Below are 18,371 nucleotides of genomic sequence, written 5' to 3'. Positions count from 1 at the left end.
TGTAAGGAGGCGCAGAAGCAATTTCCCGCCTTTTTTTCAACGGTCGGGAAAGCCGTTCGGAGCGCTGGACGCAACAGAAGGAAGGGGGGAGATTCCCTCAGCGTGACGCAGAAGCAAGGAACTTGGCAACGGTAGCCGTGGCAACCAGAACTGCCTCCTGCACCTTTTGCTCTTTGGGCGACCCTTCCTTCTGGTTCCCTGGCGAAATTACCCCTCCCACACGCGAGGAGTCCTTATCGGAGGGGCTCGGCCTCAGCTTCCTCACCATGCCGAAAGGGAACCGGGCCAATCCGAGCACCATCCGGGACGGTACCTGGGTAAGGAAGGTGGCAACGGTCCGGCTCGCTTGGTCGATTTGGCACGCGGAGGCAAGGAAGAGCCCTCGCCTGAAGGAGAGACGGTCCGCGGGAAAGAAAAAGGCGTCATAGTTTCCGATCTAGGGCGACCAAACGTTGCTTCGTCCAAGGAAAGACGCCTGTGTTTCGCCCTTCGTTTCTTTTTAATCCCGGCCTCTGTGGTATAAATACAGAGAGACTCCCGTCTTTTGCACGAAAGCACTAAAAGCACTCCCTCCTCTTAGCCAAGTATTGCCCCGTGTCCCCTTGTGCGATTTAAGGGAAATAATTTCAAACCTTATGAAACAGAATTATAATTTGCACAGCACATGCCTGGGTGGAATAGATTAAAAGTTTAAAAATTAATATGGAAATAATCTTGTCCTCTTCTCTTGAGTGTGACCAAGAGCTTGTGCGTGTAAAAAGTTAATATCTTGGAGGAAGTGGCCCTTTTTGGTTCATCCTAGTTTTGTCACACCAGATTTGTAAGAGAAGCAGAGCAAGCTAGTAAATGTTGCTCTGACTGCTTGGAGGGAAAGGAGGCAGAAGAATAAGGAATAATTTGAAATATATTGAGTATAACACTTGCAGTCTAACATATACACAAATATTTATCTGCCCTAGTATTACTGATGTCTGTGCAAAATGTTACCAGTTAACAGCATCCCCCTCCAAAAATGGTTTCTTAAACAATTCTTCATTTTTATTTGAAGAAAGTATAATTGTGATATAGAAGCATTATATATAACAGTAATGCTTTTCTTTGTATACAATTTAGCATTTCCCTCCTCCATCCTTTTCCACCCTCCAATTTATTTTTCCCTTCTTCATGCAATCTTACTTAATTTGCTTCTCTCCCCTCTCCTCTCCACTCTTTTCCCCCCTTTTGGCAAGAGAATGGCTCATTACCTTGGTCTAATGGGGGTATATGATACAATAGAAGCAGTAACTGTTATTGTTATGAAATGCCAAATTGCTCTTGTGCTTTAATAAGGAATAGTGTTAATATAGATTATTTGTTTCATATTGAATGTACAGAGCTATTGTCCTACATCATGCGAAGTAAAACTTACTTATGAAAGCTCTTGTTGAAAATATGTACAATGCAATCATGCTAGAGATATACTTTATTATGTTTTCACTTTTAATTTGGCCTTAATAGCAACCCTCCTTGTCAAATATGCTTGCCTTTTATTCTTATGAATTGTCTTTTTTTTATTCCTATGATAATACTTAATTGGTTATGTACTGCACTAAGGGATAATTTGTTCAACATTATTTCATTGAGTAAAATTGGCTGAATTCACACATTTTACCTTGCTTTTTGTTCTTTGCTGTTCTCATAGTTCTCTTTGAGAATCTCATCAAATCTGCCTATCCACATCTTTATGAATCTTCCATTCCATTCTCTTTGTTCATGTATTTGTTTTGCAATCCTCATTTATTCTCTCTGTATGACCAAACTGCTTTAATGTACTTCCTTTATACTAGTCAAGCACTTTTGTATTTAATCCACATTCATTCAGTACCCATTAATTCTCAAGCTTCTTCTTGTTTTATCCTGCACACTTAATTACCATATTCCCACTATATTTTTATGCTTCTTTTGACACATATTTTTTATGTTTTTTTTCTGACACACTCAACTTCTAGATAACATTCCCACAAAGTGGCACACAAACATTCCCACAAAGTGGCACACAAAGCCGTTTTGTTTCTTTCGACTTTCATTCATGTCTTATGAGTTAACGGTTATTATCTATGCCTTTCTACCAGTTTTGCACATATTAATGTCTCAGTCAATATTTGATGCCAGTTATGCCTTCCAGCTTCCACTGTTCAGTTCCATTGCTAGGTAACTAGATCCTCAGTTGCTCTGAACTCTTGCAAACAAACAACAGATTGGTGTATAACAAGTCTTCCCTCTTCTGTAACTAACTCATGAATGAGGCTGCTGACCTGGCATGTATAATTGAAATAAAGCCGTCGTGCATAAGGTCTAGCTTTCTGAAGGAATTGTCTCTCTCCTGTTTCTGCCCTGTAAGATCTGACCGAGAAGGTGTGCCTATGCCTTAAATAATGTCATTTGAAGGGACTTAAGAAGTGCACCGTCTCTGTGACAATACCTCTTTTTTGGATTATTTCCCCCACCCAGAGGTTTAGATTCCATTCAAGCCTTAAGTGCTTTTTTAAAAACAGATTTTCCCATGCAAACTGAGGGGGAGTTTGCCCATTGGCACACAGCGTGTTTCAATTGTGGTATGTCTGTTTAGTCCTTTATGTACATTATACTTCTTATTTTGTTTGTAGGTATTGTAACTGTTTTTAATTTGTACATTGAATCAATATTGAGTTGGGCAGCTTTATAAATCTAAATTATAATATGTATTTTCTATCTATTTTCCATTTTTAAGAAACTCAATGTTAACATAGTATAGAAATTCATGTGGAGTCCTTGATCCTCTTCAGAGCTTGTGTTTGTTTGTTTGTTTGTTTGTTTATGTATTTATTTATTTATTTATTAGACTTATATACCGCTTCATAGGGCTTTCAGCCCTCTCTAAGCGGTTTACAAATTTTTTTAGCAAATTGAGTCAGCAACTTGCCCCCACAGTCCGGGTCCTCATTTCACCCACCTCGGAAGGATATAAGGCAGAGTCAATCCTGAGCCAGTAAGATTTGAACCGCTGAACTGCAGATCACAGTCAGCTAAAGTGGCCTGCAGTACTGCACCCTAACCACTGCGCCACCTCGGCTCAAGTGTTTGCTTGCAGATGTTTCATTAACCTAATAGTTAACATCCTCAGTTTTAGTGAGTATAAAATTTACTCCCTATTTATCTGCAGTAGCTTGCCTACCAGTTGGTGGAGGTGTGGTTTCCTCCTTAGTAGTTCTTTGATCAGGCTTTCTGCTTGATTGCTTTTCTGATATTAATCTGTGCTTGTCTGGCTGTTAGTTACTATAGAATATATTTTCTGATTTTTGTTTCATTCTTAGTTTATTGTCTCTTTTTAATGGTGTTCTATAGTTGACTTTGTCCATGTGTTGTAAGTTTAAGTTTTGATCATGTCATCTGACTATTTGTTGTTCATTGATGATCTGCTGGTCTTCAGTCTGTATGTCCTACATAGTGGCAGTAGTTCACCGAATGCGCGCTCGACAAAAGCGCGGCCGATAAAACCAAGGCGAGAAAACCGTGAGTTCTAAATCGCGCCGATGAATGAGCACAGAAGCGCGCCGACAAAAGCGCGCCGACAAAAGCGCGCCTTCAACAAACAAGTAAAACCGCGAGTTCTAAACCTAACCCTAAACCTAACCCTAAACCTAACCCTTACCTTAACTGAAATCCCTAAACCTAACCCTGAATGTAACCCTTACCTTAACTGAAATTGCGCTTTTGTGGACGCGGTTTTGTTGGCGCGTTGTTGTGGGCGCATTTATGACGTCTTGGTTTTCTCGCCGCGGTTTCGTCAGCACGCTCTTGTCATGCGCGCATTTGTCGGGTCACAAGTGGCAGATACAGTTCTTACTCTGTTGTAGATGACCCCCTCCCTTCTCCGTGTCCTTTGTGCTTCTCCTCCCTATCCTCCCTATCTTTTACTTGTACTTTTAAATTTATTGTTATATCATTTTAATGTCTACTGGCTTTAACATTTGTACCTTGCTGAGAGTCGGGATGAGCCCACCCTTTGCTCCAGCTCATGCCTTATTGGGGATATGAAAGAAGCCCCCAATTGGGCTTCCTCCAGACAACGATGATGTCACCGGATAATCCTTTCAATCTGGAAGTGCCTTGGTGCTTCCAACATGAAGTTGATATGACCTCCCCAGATGAGATGGGTGGCACATAGATCAAATAATTTTGTTCAAATCCAACCAACCAAGGTGTGTGTGTGTGTGTGTGTGTAAAATATATTAATTTTTATATATCATGTAACTTGGAAAATAGAAATTATTTAAGTTATTTTTATAAAGTGAAAATAGAATGAGATTTTGCTTCTATATAGGGCCTCTAGGTGTTGCTGTAATACAAACAATAAAATACAGACTATAGAATCTCGTGTTCATTTTTTAAGTATTGAATTGTATAGATTATTTTGTTTGTGTTTTGCAGTTCAAACAGTGTGAAAACTTGCAAATATATCCAGAATCTCTTACAGCTACAATGCAAAAGCAGATATTTAATATAGATGATAATTGTCAAACTGGAAAAAATGTGCCACAGATGTACAAAGAACGTGAGAAAGTAAGTATTTTTTCCATTTTTTACGATACTCCAGGTAACCACAAATACGAATCTAAGTTTGTTTTACATTTTTAAATTTCTCAATTTTAATTTGTAGCTAAGCTAGTCCTGTTATAGTAACAGACTAGTGTTTTCTCAGGCTGTTTGTTTCTGACTTTAACAGAATTATAGGTACATTATAACCTAATTTGGAATTCTAAAACCAATGCAGGATTTTTCAAATTGGTTGCAGTCCCTGGGATGTTGTAAGCACTTCAATCTTCTCTCTCTCTCTCTCTCTCTCTCTCTCTCTCTCTCTCTCTCTCTCTCTCTCTCTCTCTCTCTCTCTCTCTCCCTCCCTCTCCCTCCCTCCCTCCCTCCCTCCCTCTCTCTCTCTCTCTCTCTCCCCCTCCCTCCCTCCCTCTCCCTCCCCCGCTCTCCCTCTCCCCCCCTCTCTCCCTTCCTCCCTCTCTCTACTTAGGTAATCAGACTTCCATAGGCAAAGTGGACGCACTATCAAAACTTGCTCTGAGTTGTCTAGACATTCCTTTAGGGGGTTTACAGAAACACCCAGCAAAATCCAGAGTGAATATCCAAAACTACAAATCTCAGCAATTTCATTTGTTAGTTTTGTAGTTTTAATCACATGCCATCACACAAATATTTATCATGGGGGAAAGCACCGAGGTACAGCGAAATTGATAAATCTATTAAATGTATAATTATTTTTAGCTGCTGAATAAGCACTTGCCAGTAAAATGTAGTGAAATTGTGTTTATTTCAATGCTACATTCCTGTTTATTCAGAATTTTCATGACCTAAAGTCATTTCCCTATGCCTTTTAACAAATACAGTAAATTAAAATAAAACTACCATAATCTGGCTTCTTTTATAATGTACCTTAGTGATATTAATATTCCATTCATTTGTTAGAAGAATACAAATTAAAGGCATTTTCTTCATATAAACTGTCCTTACATTCTATGAAAGTGTAAGGACAGTTTATATAGACATTTGCTAAGCAAACATGTCTGTCTTTTCTCAAACGTTTGGTCTATAGATAAGTATGGTCTGACCTGGTCACTGACACATGGTGCAGCACTTTTTGATATGAACATTACAAATTCCTTTATATTTCTTCAACTTCTCTAAGGAGCCAGAAATTCTAGGTTCAGAACACTTAATCAAGGTCAGTTTGGGATGAGGTCACCATAGGCTCAACACTAATCCCTTCATAACACCAAAAAAATGAGGGAGAAGCAAAGACACAAAAATGCTTCAGGCTCTTGATAAAATTATTATGTTTTAGATAGTATACAAATCCATCCTGAAGAGGTTTTATTTCTTCAAAACTTTTTATACAGCACAGCTTCTAACAAAAGCTGATATGGAATTTATAGGAGGAATTTTGAAATTAGCCCTTGAGGAAGGATTTGTGTCTGAAATGTGCTAGATAGTAATGAAATGATTTTATAGCACCTGGAGTTTTTTTTATTGTTCTTACAGAGCCCTAAAGCTTTAGCTTAGCTGTCTATTCTAATAAAAAATGGAAGTTTACTTTGCTTTCTATTTATACCCAAGGCAGAAAAAGATTATTTTATATAGACTGATAGGGTATGCATGTGTTTATATCAAAGTATGGCACCTACTTCTTTGCTTCGCGGCATATCTGATGATAACTAGCATGTTGATCATTAGGCTTAATCACTCCTGAATCCGGGTGTGGATAACAACCTTAGATGTCTCTGTGCATAATTGGTTTGTACACAGAAACCAGGAATTAACTAATAATTAACTAACCATGGATGGAGCCATAAATATAAGCCGTACTTCTTGGCAGGTGTTGTGGTATAAAAATGACCAAGTGGCATGTATCAGAACTCTGCTTATTCCCACTAGTTGTTCCAAGTTCCTTTTTTCCTTTTCATTTATGTATGCATGCCATTTTTAGCTGCTCTTCAGCCTAAACCCTCACAATAGCTTTCAGAATTGAAAAAAGAAAATAGGACGATGTCTAACAGACACAATTGCAAATCAGATATTTCAATAGACTGAAAGTAACATGTAGGTTGATATAACATATCCTATAGATGTCTATTCATTTCACATGTCTTAATCCCAGAAAGGAATAATAGATTTGCAGTATAAACTATTTGGTTAGGTTTGGTTAAATAATAAATTTGTTACCTCATGCCAAAAAGAAAAGAAAAAGAATGGCAGTCAAAATTCCTTGGAACAGACAGGGTGCCACTACTGAAAAGGTTTTACCTCCAATGACTTACTCAATGTTCACACAACATGATAATCCGAAAGTGAAGAAACTACATTGTGATTTAATTCATTGTATGAATCCAGCCATTACGTGTTATGAAACCATGGATTTTAGCTTAATGGTGTGAACTTATTCAAAGTCAGTTATGGTTAAGTAAACTAGGACTCAGTACAGTGTATGAACTGTTCATTCATTTTGATCAATGTAATGTCTTGTGGTATGTTTTCATGGAGAAGGGGATTTTTTTGTGTGGGAAGGAGACATTTTTAATCTAATATCTGAGTGTTTTTGTAATCTGGTAGCTGTTCTGCTTGTAGTAATTGCAAGCACACTTTATACATATTAAGTAATAAAGGAAAAGGTAGGCAATTCCTGTGAAAATTGTTTGGGTTACACTTTATTGGTTTATCAAATCTATTAGGAATGGTATTTGATTGCTGCAACATAATTGTATTTATGTTATAAAATCCACTTCCTTGTGTTTTAAATCCATTGTTTCTTGTCCTATGTCCTGGAACAAAACTGAACAATTCTGTCCCATCTTTTAAATGACAGCCTTTCAGATATTTGAAAACAGTTTTCATGTTCTGCAGTCTTCTGTTCTCCATGCTCCACCTATCCAATTCCTCCACTTGATCCTTAGGATTTCTCTCCAGTCTCTTTATCTCATTCTCTTTTCCCTTTGCGTATTAGTCAACGCCCTTCCTAAAATGTGCCCAGAACAGGATGCAATAAACTAAATGTGATGTCATCAAAGCAAAATAGGGAAGAATTATGACTTGACTGAGACTTGGACTCTATATTTCTCTTGAAGCATCTTAGAATTGCTTTTGCTTTTTGGAAGCTCATGTTCAACTAAAGATGTATCAAGACAGCCAAATGTTTACTTCATGTATTGCTGCTTACCGGTAGTTTGATCCCTTCCCATTTTATACTTAAGATTTGGATTTTTCCTACTTAAATGTATAACTTTGTATTTGTCCCTTTTAAATTTCATTTTATTGAATTCCACCCATTATTTTATTTTATAAATTATAAGATTTATAATTTTAACATTTAAGATTCTCCTGGGTTGTGATACTGTCTTCTGGGGTGTTTATTATCTCATTTCGATTTTGGTATTGTCTGTAGATTTTACAGTCATATTTTTTAAGCTGTGATTCAACTCATTTATAAATATTTTAAATAACCCTGATGATCCTACCTCTGAGCTCTGAAGTACACACTTGACACTTTCATATAATAATTAGTAATGGTTTTTAAAAGTAACTGAATCTAACACACTTGTTCTTTTATAAGGATATGCTACAGTTTATTAATTGGCAATAGGAAATACTTAACAGTAGGAAAGAAAAATGCAGATTTTCAAAAGGTTTTTTCATGGCTTTCTCTTTTTTATAGTGTTTCATAAATTACAAACAGTTAAAACTATATATTGGTTTCAAGAAATATATTAGTTTCCATTATTTATAGTGTTAAATTAGATACACTTCTGAGAGGAGTTGAGCAAGATCAGTCTATGTCAATCTTTGGGGACAAATTTACATATACCAGAGATTTTTTTTAAATGCAGCTGAAATATAAGCTACAAATTAAAACTGCTAATTGTGTGTGCTTCCATTGCTATTCAGTACAGAATTCAAATCCTATTATGGGATTTTTAATATCTATAATACAGGGCCAAATATACTTAGGATGGCAAGCAGGATAACCAGAATGGAATGCATTTTTTAGATTTGTGTATAGAATGGGATATTAAAGACAATGTCTTTTTCCCCCTGAGATTTTAATTTTTTCCCCTAGATTCTGACATGGAAAGTTTTCAATCTAGAGATTGCAGAAATGTTTATTGATCTGGGATCATTTAAACTAAAGAAACAGAAGCATCTTCCCTATGGCATATATATCTGAACACTGTTAGCTGGAATTATATGAACCTTTCATGTCTGCGAAATTGGAACTTAATTTCCTTTGTGAAGTATATACAGCATATTCACTGAATTGTAAAAAAAGCAAGCATATGGGGAGTGAGATGAAAGATGAGATGAAAGACCTGATCAATTATTGACCTCTTGACTGAAATAGCAGCAATTAAGTAATAACAATTCTGTTATTAATGATGCTTGGAACAAACTATATAATTACTCTAAAATAGTACATCAGTATGTAGTGCTGAGTGAAATAACCAAGGAAGAAATTGGTCTTTTGTAAAAAGATACAGAGCTTTTTCAAAGATTACATGCAATCAAGATAACATCAAGCTACACCTTTTTCAATTTAGGGAGTAATAGGTATATTAAATATATGAAACAGAAAAATTTCTGGTCTTGATAGCTATCTTGAGTGATATAAGACATATCTTGACCTTCTTGCACTCTTATATTGCTGGAGATTTTATTATTTAATGTATTTATTATTGCTGGAGAACAATTTTCCCAATTTAATACAAGTTGTTGCCGGAATTTCTACAGTAAACTTGGGATGTGGATTACAAAAAAAAGGTTTTTAGTTGTCTATTGTGCCATCTCGTTTTTTATAAAAGGATGAAAAAGCTCAGAGAATATTATTGATATTTTAGTTACACATTCAAAGAAAAGTCAATCCACAATTTCATTGGTTGCAGAAAAGACCTTGGCTATGGTAAAGATAAGGTTTTTGGACAAGCTTAGATCAGATATGGATCTCCATTTTTATTAATTGGTTTACAGAGGAAGAGTTGAATCTGTCATTTGTACTTCTCCAACTGTATTGTTCGGTGCAACAACTCAACCCAACCCGACAGACTTCAACGGATAGTTAGGACTGCAGAAAAAACAACTGCAACCAGCCTGCTTTCCACTGAAGTCCTGTATAATGCACAAGCCAGAAAGAGGGCTGAAAAAATATCTACAAACCTCTCACATCCAAGGCATAAACTGTTCCAACCATGTAGTAGGGCTGTATTATATTATTTTCTCCTATTACCTTCTACTATTGTTATCTTACTGAATTGTTATAGTACTTTGTGATTTGTATAGACATTGAGAGCTTATGCATCGGAGACAAATTCCTTGTATGTCCAATCCCACTTGGGAAATAAAGAATATTGTATATTGTGCAATGCCCTTTATATGTTTAATTTGATACTGGATCCACTAACCTGTCTGAAGGACATTCTGAGAGTTAAAATTGCTGAATTAAATAAAATTATGAAAATTTAATGATATATCACAGTAAATTGTCCAATCAATTGTAGTAACTGTCCTAAACATAAAAGATATACAAACAGAGAAAGAGAAATATTGTATTACATATATACATATACACATATACATACATACATGTATGTATATATGTATGTATATTAATTAGCATATTAATTAGCTCAGTGGTACCAATTCTTTAAAGAAGGACTACCCAGGTTTTTACAGAACTTTTCTTTCAAGTAATGCCAACGGTTTATTTGGAGAGAAGATAGAGGCTTATTAACTGTACTATTTTTATGCATCTGTAATAATTTGAATGTGGAAAATCGAAAAAATAGTAACAAAAAATTAGAAATGTATTGTTCTAAGTGTTTGTTGCCCTTTAGTTCTTAACACAATCCTGAGAAGATTTAGATAAATTTAGATAAATTTCCTTTTCTGCTCTATATTCTGTTTATAATTTGAACACCTAAAATTATTCTTTATTTTAGGTAAATACGCTGCTTGGTTATTTAATTTTATGATTCTAAAATAAGAATATTGACATTATTAGGGTCTTATTGAAAAATAGGGAATGTGTTGACTTTGTTTCAAAGAAAACTAGAGTTTTCTTGGCTTTTGTTTAGTGAGGAGAGCAAAACCTAGGAGATGGCAAATAATAAAATATAGCATGCATCCATGTTTTCTAGATTTGGGACTTAATCCTTTTAAATATACAGCCATTTAATATACAGTATCAGAGTTCTGTACTGAGCTCCTAAATCTCAGGTTGATTTAATTACGAGTTTCTCTTGAAGTTCAGTTTTTATTAGCAGTGGACTCAGAAGTAAGCCTCTAAAAGATAACTTGAAATTATTTTAGTAATTTGTTCCCATAAATATAAAGTTGATTAATTCAATAACACTGCATGCTTAAGATTAGATGAAATTAAATTCTGTTATTAATATAGTATATATTCTTTACTAATAGAAACAGTGGATTTATATCACATATTTATACATGCATGTAATTTTAATTTGTGTAGAACATGAAAGCTATGTTCCTGCTGAATTAATGCACAAGACTTGTTTTCATTTTCTTTTAGAAACCAGTAAATACATTTCCATTTTCAATCCATGACAATAGACATAGTTTATTGACTATGGGAGAGTATTTAGATTGTGTAAGTATTCTGTTTTAATGATATTTTCTTAAGAATAATTTTTAATAATTCTCTGTAAGATATGTAATATAATCTTTATATTCATTCTGTATTACAGAATTTCCTTCTAAGCTAAATCACAAAACTGATGACTGCTTATGTAATTTTTTTGTCAGTTATAACACGTAACTAAACTTGATAATATATCAACTTATAGGCTATTAATTTAGGTATATTAATAGTATTTATTATTTAGTAGGGCAATTCATATTTCCCCAAAATTTGGGACCTATTAGAGCAGGCCAGTCAAACTGGCGGGCCGCGAGCCAGATGCCTCATGCGTAGGCCATGCCCGCCCCGGCTCTGCAAAGGCAAAAAACGATACATCACGTGTCGTGATCGAGTTTGACACCCGTGTACTATACAATCTTTATTTAGTTCTTGAAAATGTAGAGACATATATATACAGGTAGTCCTCAATTTATGACCACAATTCAGCCCAAAATTTATGTTGCTAAGTGAGACATTTGTTAAGTGAGTTTGCCCATTTTACAACTTTTCTTGCCACATTTATTAAGTGAATCACTGCATTGACTAATTACTAAATTAGTAACATGGTTAAGTGAATCTGGTTTACCCATTGACTTTGCTTGTCAAAAGGTTGCAAAAATGGATTACATGACTCCAGGACACTGCAACCATCATAAGTGAGAGTCAGTTGTCAAGCATCGGAATGTAAATCATGTGACCATGGGCATGCTGCAATGGTCATCAGTGTGAAAAATGGTCATAAGTCACTTTTTCCAGTGCTGTTGTAACTTTGAAAAGTCACTAAATGAACTGTTGTAAGTCGAGGACTACCTGTTTTATCAAAAAAAAAATCGACATAAGATCCATCCATCCAGAAGTTGTTCTTTATGGCCTGTAATACTTACCATATTTTTCGGAGTATAAAACGCACCAAGGTTTTGAAGAGACAAATTTAAAAAAAAAAGTTTTTGCACTCTGCAAACCTCTCAAAAACAGCCTGTTTTTCATGAAAATGGGGCCGTTTCCCCCCCCCCAAAAAGGGCATGAATACCCCTTAAGAGGCTTGTAGAGTGTTCCGGCCCGTTTTTCGCAAAAATGGGCCAGTTTTTTGTTTAAAAAAAGAGCATTAGGAAGCTTATAAAATTCTCTTGGGGGATGGGGGGGGGGCAAAATTGAGCAAAAAACAACCCGTTTTTTAGTCATTTCTGCCCTCCCCAGCCCCCAGGAGCTCTCTGAAAGCCTCCTACAAGCTATGCCCGGCCATTTTGGTGAAGGGGGCGGGGTTTCAGGCGGCAAAAAAAATGCTGTATTCAATGTATAAGACGCACCCAGATTTTCAGCCTCTTTTTTGAGGGGAAAAGGTGCATCTTATACTCCAAAAAATACAGTACAAAGTCAACTTCAATTAGAAACAGATACATATTAAAAATCTTTTCAGTAATGGATGAAGGAATTACACTTCTCTTTTGCGCATAAGGAAAAGAGATTGGTCTTGCCAAGATACTGCATGTTTTTATGAAGTCCACACTTCTACTGCAGTGAGGTTGCAAAAGCTTACTTTTGCTATGTAGCAGATGAGAATAAGTTTCAGAAATAGTTTGTAAGTTAATTATCAAAATGCTACTAATACAATGCTTGTATTAGTAAAGCCTTTCCTGGTGGTTTGCTAACATAATACAGAACATGCTATCTAAAATAAATGCCTTCTCATTTCTTTTAGGGACTAGGAGTAAGAAAATTTCAAGACAAGCGTCAACACTATTCGCAAAACTACTATTTTTTGGCCCATGAACAAATTCCGAGCAGCAATGCCTACCATTCTGTTTATCAGTCTTCATTTGTCCAATATCCAGATATTAAAAGTTCCATTCTAGGCCGCTTTCCTAAAAGCCATGTCGATAAATGCATGGCTCTACATTCTGCACCTAAGAATGATTACATGTGGTTTTCAAAATTTAACACGGGTTCTAACCATCTAGCACCTACAGAGGCTACTAAAAGCTCAGAACCTGAAAATCTTTCAACTGCTAAAGAAGAAATAAAATAATTTTTCAGGTTTTCATAGTAGTGAAGCATATTTCATGTAGGACTGAAAAATACTTTTTTAAAAAAACACAAGGGATCCAATCTTTGGGATGATTTCCAGAACTTAAATGGCATTAAAGTCATGGCAATTGGATGAGTGATTGTATTCATACACTTTATTTTCTTAAAAGATCAATGCTGCCGTAGGAAAAGGAAACTTTTTAATGTTGCTTTGAATATACATTTAGTTTTCCTGTCTCAAGTTAAATATTAAAATGTTTCACTTTTTATTGTGACATCAGCTAGTTACTTCTATAAATTAACTACTGTATGGTAACAATCTGCTTGTATATACTAAATGGTGACTATTCATTTGTCATTGCCATCTTATTATGAAAAACGGTGCTAGACGGTGGGATTCAGAAAAAAATTACTACTGGTTCTGTGGCCGTGGCTTGGTGAGCATGATGTGGCTTTGTGGGCATGGCTTTGTGGGCGTGGCAGGGGAAGGATACTGCAAAATCCCCATTCCCTCCCCACCACATTAACCTGCTTTCCAGCTCTGTTCTCCAGTTCAGGGAGGCCAGTTTAAACAGAGGAAGGGGCAGGGGGTTTATGCAACAGTTAAGGAACAGCACTTTAGCACTTTAAGAGGTAATAAATAAGAGCGATTTACAGAGAAGGCCAGTTCTTACCTTTTAATCGGGGCAAATTGCAAGCAAGAACAGCCAGGCCAAGGCAGAAAAATCCAGGAATTGAGTCCAGGATTATAACCAGATGTTCAGGTTGTCTTGCAAGGAGACAAGAACAAGAAGCCAATGGCATGGCAGTCCTAAAACAGGCAGCTGTTCCCAACGAAGAGTTTTGAGGTTGCTCTTACATAGCCCTGGTTCCTGGCATAACATAATTAGGGACTTGTCTCTTGAGGAGAAGACCTGACTACTTCAGCCCTTCCCTTCATAATTGTTGGTATATTCTTGGACTAGGATTCTGGATCAGGCCCCCTATGATTTGAGTTCGATCCCACCGGTTCTGGTTCATTGACTCTAAACTGCCGCACTTGTCTGATTGCCTGACAGCTCCCCAGTCTATCAGACCTGATATCAGGTCTCCATTTTGAGCCTTCAGTTTATAGAAGGCCATAACATTAGAGATGCATCTTGGCTTGCCTCCCATCTCTTATACAGAAAGCATAAATTGGGGGGGATTGAAGCATGACAATAAAAGACTTGGAAACTATGATCTGAACGATAGGAAACATAAGACAGGAATAAAGTGGATGAAAGTAAATATCCCTAATATGAAAGCAAAGGAATAGAATAGAATAGAATTTTATTTGTATGCCGCCCTTCTCCGGGAGGACTCAGGGCGGCAAACAATTCAAGGGGGAAAAAGGGGAACATAAAAAACAAAATACAAATAATAAAAGTAAACAACAGTCGCACAACCATACATGTCAAGAGGGGAGGGAACTCATCACCCCCAGGCCTGCCGGCAAAGCCAGGTTTTGACGGCTTTTCGGAAGGCCTGGAGAGAGGTGAGGGTCCGAATCCCTGCGGGGAGTTCATTCCAGAGGGCCGGAGCTGCCACAGAGAAGGCCCTCCCCCGGGTAATAGCCAGGTGGCATTGGCTGGTAGATGGCACCCGGAGGACGCCAACCCTGTGAGATCTAATGGGTCTGTGGGAGGTAATTGGCAGCAGGCGGTCTCTCAAGTACCCAGATCCAATACCATGAAGGGCTTTATAAGTTACGACGAGCACCTAGCGTATCAGGAGACTGATCGGTAACCAGTGCAGCTCGCGGAGGATAGGTGTAACGTGGGTGTACCGAGGTGCACCCACAATCGCTCGCGCGGCTGCGTTCTGAACGAGTTGAAGTCTCCGAATACTCTTCAAGGGCTGCCCCATGTAGAGCGCATTGCAGTAGTCCAGTCTTGAGGTCACGAGGGCGTGAGTGACTGTTGTGAGCGCCTCCCGGTCCAGGAAGTGTGGACAACTAAAGTCATTGTGAATTGGCCAAAGATTTTCCATGCCTACTTAAGTTCTTGAAGGTTTAATTGATAAGGGCTATCAGTTAGGTACATTGTATCCCCTGATCAAGACATGAATCCATGGACCTCACTTGTTTTATAGCTATATTCATAAAATTCATTCTTTCACAGCAAAAGAAAGTTTTAGGAATACATGGTTATTGGACATCATTTTTTTTACAGTACAGACCATATCACTGGTTATTCTTTATTTTGCCCAATCTCATTAATTCTGCTGAATGTTATCAACAGTTGTCAACCACTGAGGTCCTGTGTCACCCAGCCTCAAGGCCTTTTAAGTAATTGGGCTGAAATGAATTTAGCTTAATGCTTGAATGCTTGATGGACTTTCTTGTTTTTCTTTGAGGACATTTCCCTTCTCATCCAAGAAGCTTCCTCGGAGCTGAAGAAGCTTCTTGACGAGTAGCGAAACGTCTTCAAAGAAAAACGAGAAAGTCCAGCTGCCTCTTGAAAAAAAGCACCTTTGGGATTTAATGATTGAAATATCAGTGTTTTCGCATGGCTAGTTGCTAAAATGGTCTTTACTGAAGTGAGAAGATTCCACAGTTTTCTGTCTGAAGATGCAGTTAAGTCTTTTACACTTTTTGCCAAAAGTACTAATGCGAGATGAATCAGCAATAAAATTCTAAGCCAATACAGAAGCATCTCATTTAAATTATGTCCTGTATGCACACTCAGTGTATTAATTGTACACCATTTGATGATATACTTTGTTTTATGGAATATTTCCAAACTAATGCAGTATATACCCTCGATAAATATGGTAAAAATGGTCGTGATTATTTTGTTTCTAAAAGACTATTGAGATCCCCGTGGGGTGCTGCACATTTTGAAACACAAAATAATTAACATTATCACTGGAAAGTAACAATTAACATTATCACTAGAAAGTAACAAAGCCAAGAGCATGGCATTGTTAAAAGGAAGTGGTTTCTTATGTCATCACTGATTAAAGCAGCCTGTCTCTGTTGCAGTATCAGAATTTCCAAAGCTTTAGCCAAGAATTTCATCCCTGAGCAGATTCCAAACTAAAATCCATGCCAGTCGCATAGTATGTGAAGTACTCCATGCTACTCAAGAGGGCAGTCTGGGTCCTCTCGTGGAAGGAAAAATGCATTCTTTTTACACTTGTAATATTTATCTCAGGTTTAACATTGCCAGTGAATACAGCAAGCCTTTTTTATAGCAGCAAGCAAAAATTCCAAATTACTTAATTCTACCTTAATTCCCTGTAATCTAGATTTCATAAAGATTTTCAATTTTATATTTCAATTGCACATAATTATGTAGATCCCTGTTCATTAGATGATATCCATTCTAATTAACAGACTAATATTTGTGCACTGAAAAATGAGTGATGGCATTAGCATCTTGAACTAGCAAAGCAGGACAAAAGGACCATTGATATTACCCCAGAATAGAGTGTAACATTGAGAGAGATTATTGTGAGTAGAACATAATAAATCAACATATTACTACTTTTTTTTTTATAAGTAATAGTACAATAGTATTAAGATTTCTCACATATTTCAGGCAGGGAAGCCATCAATTGCATTATACCATTGCTCATGACCTGCCTGTAATCTTGACACATGAATGTTGTATAATCTGTTATAAATCCCAATAAAGCAGTGTTTCTCAACCTTAGCAACTTGAAGATGTCCGGACTTCAACTCCCAGAATTCCCCAGCCAGCATTCGCTGGCTGGGGAATTCTGGGAGTTGACATCCGGACATCTTCAAGTTGCTAAGGTTGAGAAACACTGCAATAAAGGATTACCACATAGCCTAAAAGTTGCTAGCAGTAGAAATATGTAATGGATGCGTATTTATCATGTGGAGATTGAAGGAATTTTGTCATTAGCAAATACAGCCAAACAAAAGCAGTGTTTTGATATTTTTAAATGCTCTGTTCTTCACCCATGTCATATATCATTTTTAAATATAGATATCAGATTTTAAAAAAATAATAATTCTGAATACGGTAATTGCCCATATTATATAAGTAGCTTGAAAATTCTAGTCTTGCCAGACTATCTTCAAGCATCTTTAAATGGAAGTTATTTAGATCTTTCTAGTGGGGAAGAAAGTGTTGTAAGGGAGTTCACTACAAGAATTTCATCATGGTAATTTGTATGCTGTATTTTGTATTTTGTATGTATGTATTGGGAATCAGACCCCTGAACTTGAATGCAATCAGTTTCTGATTATACAAGCAGAAAGTTGGGCTTAATTTGGGCAAAGAAGCTGTTTTTCTGTTTTAAGAATTGAAAGTAGATAGAAGAAAAAACACCTATTCCCCGTGTTTCTGATGAAAGGCACAAGTTCATTGATAGGGATGCTAATTGGGGGGGAAATTAAGCACAATGGAGGTCATGTACTAGAACATCATATGTAATTTATTTGAAATATCTGTTCCAAGTTGCCAGCACAAAGTCTAAATAAAATGAGCTTGCGGAGAAAAAAAATTGTTGACAATATCCAAACCATTTTCATAAAGTGCTTTTCTATGGGAATAATGTGCTGGTCTATTATAAAAATGTAATAACTTCCAAAGCAGTTTTATTTTGCCATTTCCTCCCCTGTAGGTTTTTTGCAATATATTTCTAGAAATACTTTATGTAGTGTAACGCAAAACAATATCTACAAGAGTAATAATAAATTAGATGCAGTGGGAATTCAAGCTTATACTCTGGTCCAAGGAGGTAGAGTAGAAATCATTCATAATGAAGAAATGGTAATTTTTATGCTGTATTTTGTATTGAGAATGCCCCCAAATTATATGGCACAACATTCTTATACTTTGATATAACCAGTGTTTAAAAACTGTATAAAACCCCCATATGAATAACAAAAATATCTACAGCTATAAGCATTTTCTTTTATATGTAATGGCAGATATCAATTCAGTCTCCGAATATGTTTTATGTTAATCATTTATCAAAATCACTGCAAATCAATAAGCATGCAAAACATCTAATTTTCCTAAGTAAATATACTACACTGATAGATTTTTCCCAAAATCTAAACGTGTTTACTTATTTAACGTTTATATTTGTAAGATTGCCACACTCAACAATATATCTGGATAGTACACAGGTTAACACA

At 36.5% G+C, this 18,371-nt stretch overlaps 1 protein-coding gene across 3 annotated transcripts; it reads left to right on the top strand.

The window, feature by feature from the left end:
* Positions 1-202: 202 nt before the first annotated feature.
* On the top strand, positions 203-13,314 carry TEX36 (testis expressed 36). 3 transcript variants are annotated; one of them, XM_014076055.2, is made up of 4 exons: positions 203-317; positions 4,450-4,581; positions 11,102-11,179; positions 12,909-13,314. In XM_014076055.2, the coding sequence occupies exons 1-4, from the start codon at positions 267-269 to the stop codon at positions 13,233-13,235; spliced, it is 588 nt and encodes a 195-aa protein (XP_013931530.2). In that variant the 5' UTR covers positions 203-266; the 3' UTR covers positions 13,236-13,314. The 3 variants fall into 3 exon arrangements, with proteins under 3 accessions (XP_013931530.2, XP_013931531.2, XP_013931528.2); XM_014076056.2 differs by lacking the exon at positions 203-317 and adding an exon at positions 2,309-2,594; XM_014076053.2 differs by lacking the exon at positions 203-317 and adding an exon at positions 3,643-4,220.
* Positions 13,315-18,371: the final 5,057 nt, after the last annotated feature.

The sequence above is a fragment of the Thamnophis sirtalis genome, unplaced genomic scaffold (genome assembly GCF_051295495.1).
Source record: "Thamnophis sirtalis isolate CommonGarterSnake01/CBP01778 unplaced genomic scaffold, rThaSir2_p1.2 scaffold_11, whole genome shotgun sequence".
Taxonomy (NCBI): Eukaryota; Metazoa; Chordata; class Lepidosauria; order Squamata; family Natricidae; genus Thamnophis; species Thamnophis sirtalis.
The sequence above is the reverse complement of the archived record's forward strand: the minus strand, read 5'-3'. Positions and strand labels throughout refer to the sequence as shown.